The sequence below is a fragment of the Dinoponera quadriceps genome, unplaced genomic scaffold (assembly GCF_001313825.1).
Source record: "Dinoponera quadriceps isolate SergipeBrazil2010 unplaced genomic scaffold, ASM131382v1 scaffold5836, whole genome shotgun sequence".
Classification (NCBI taxonomy): Eukaryota; Metazoa; Arthropoda; class Insecta; order Hymenoptera; family Formicidae; genus Dinoponera; species Dinoponera quadriceps.
In genome coordinates, this window is record NW_014559728.1 from 1 (window position 1) to 915 (window position 915).

General features: G+C 30.3%; 1 protein-coding gene across 1 annotated transcript; it reads left to right on the plus strand.

Moving 5' to 3' along the window:
- The first annotated feature begins 6 nt into the window (after positions 1-6).
- Positions 7-637, plus strand: LOC106750472 (small subunit processome component 20 homolog). The gene is made up of 3 exons (XM_014630851.1): positions 7-19; positions 117-386; positions 514-637. Exons 2-3 carry the CDS (start codon positions 198-200, stop codon positions 598-600), a joined length of 276 nt encoding a protein of 91 aa, XP_014486337.1. The 5' UTR covers positions 7-19; positions 117-197; the 3' UTR covers positions 601-637.
- The last annotated feature ends 278 nt before the right edge of the window (positions 638-915 follow it).

Genomic DNA, 915 nt, shown 5'->3' on the forward strand with positions numbered 1-915 from the left:
TCCCAAATCAACGTCTGTGGTGAGAGCATATTAATTTTACACACACACATACACACACAAAATCCTGTGAAAAAACGAATAAGAAATCTACAAAACTATATAAACGATGTTTTCAGAGAACCGCAGTGTTTAAGTGTATCGCTGGTATAGTGGCTACAGTGCCTGTGGAGTACTTAAACACGATACTTTTTAATATTATGTCGCCTCTAGTACGAGAAATAGCTACGACAGAAGAATCGAATGTCGAATTGCGCCGACTTGCCAAAGAAGTAGCTTCCATGATTAAGAAGACTGTAGGAAGCGAAAAATATATAAAATTACTCAATCGTGTGCAACAAAAACACGACATTAAGAAAGCGGAAAGGAAGAAAGTTCGCGCGCAACAGGTAAACTCAGATTTGCTTCTTTATATCTTTATTAATTCTTTATAATACGTAACATATCGTAAGGTCTTTGTAAGAAATACGGTAAATCTGGAAACTTTGTGTATATATTGATTACTTTTTGTTACAGTTCGTAGTTAATCCTGATTTAGCCGCTAAACGTAAACTAAATAGACAGCAAAAGAAGAAAAAAGTGGCGAAGAAAAAGAAACTATAAAAATATAATAATATGGACAATAAAATGTATATGATATATATGTATATATATATAAAAAATATATAAAAACAGATCTATATATATATATATATATATATATAAATCTCACTTGGAAGATTTTGTGCCGCTCTTGAGCAATGATATATATATAATTCCGTGCTGGTAACTTTTTCTCGTTTCAATAGGATATAATTAAGCTTCAGACCGAATTCCACCATTACGTGAACATTATCGTTCTTAGTGGTTTTCTATTTTTATATTTGTGTATTATTGTATTATATTGTATTATATTAATTTATATTGTATTGTATTATA

Excerpts from the sequence above, each read along its gene's own strand:
- LOC106750472 (XM_014630851.1), top strand. The coding sequence starts at position 198 with ATGTCGCCTCTAGTACGAGAAATAGCTACGACAGAAGAATCGAATGTC. Across the intron at positions 387-513 it reads AGAAAGTTCGCGCGCAACAG|TTCGTAGTTAATCCTGATTT; the intron begins GTAAACTCAGAT and ends TTTTTGTTACAG.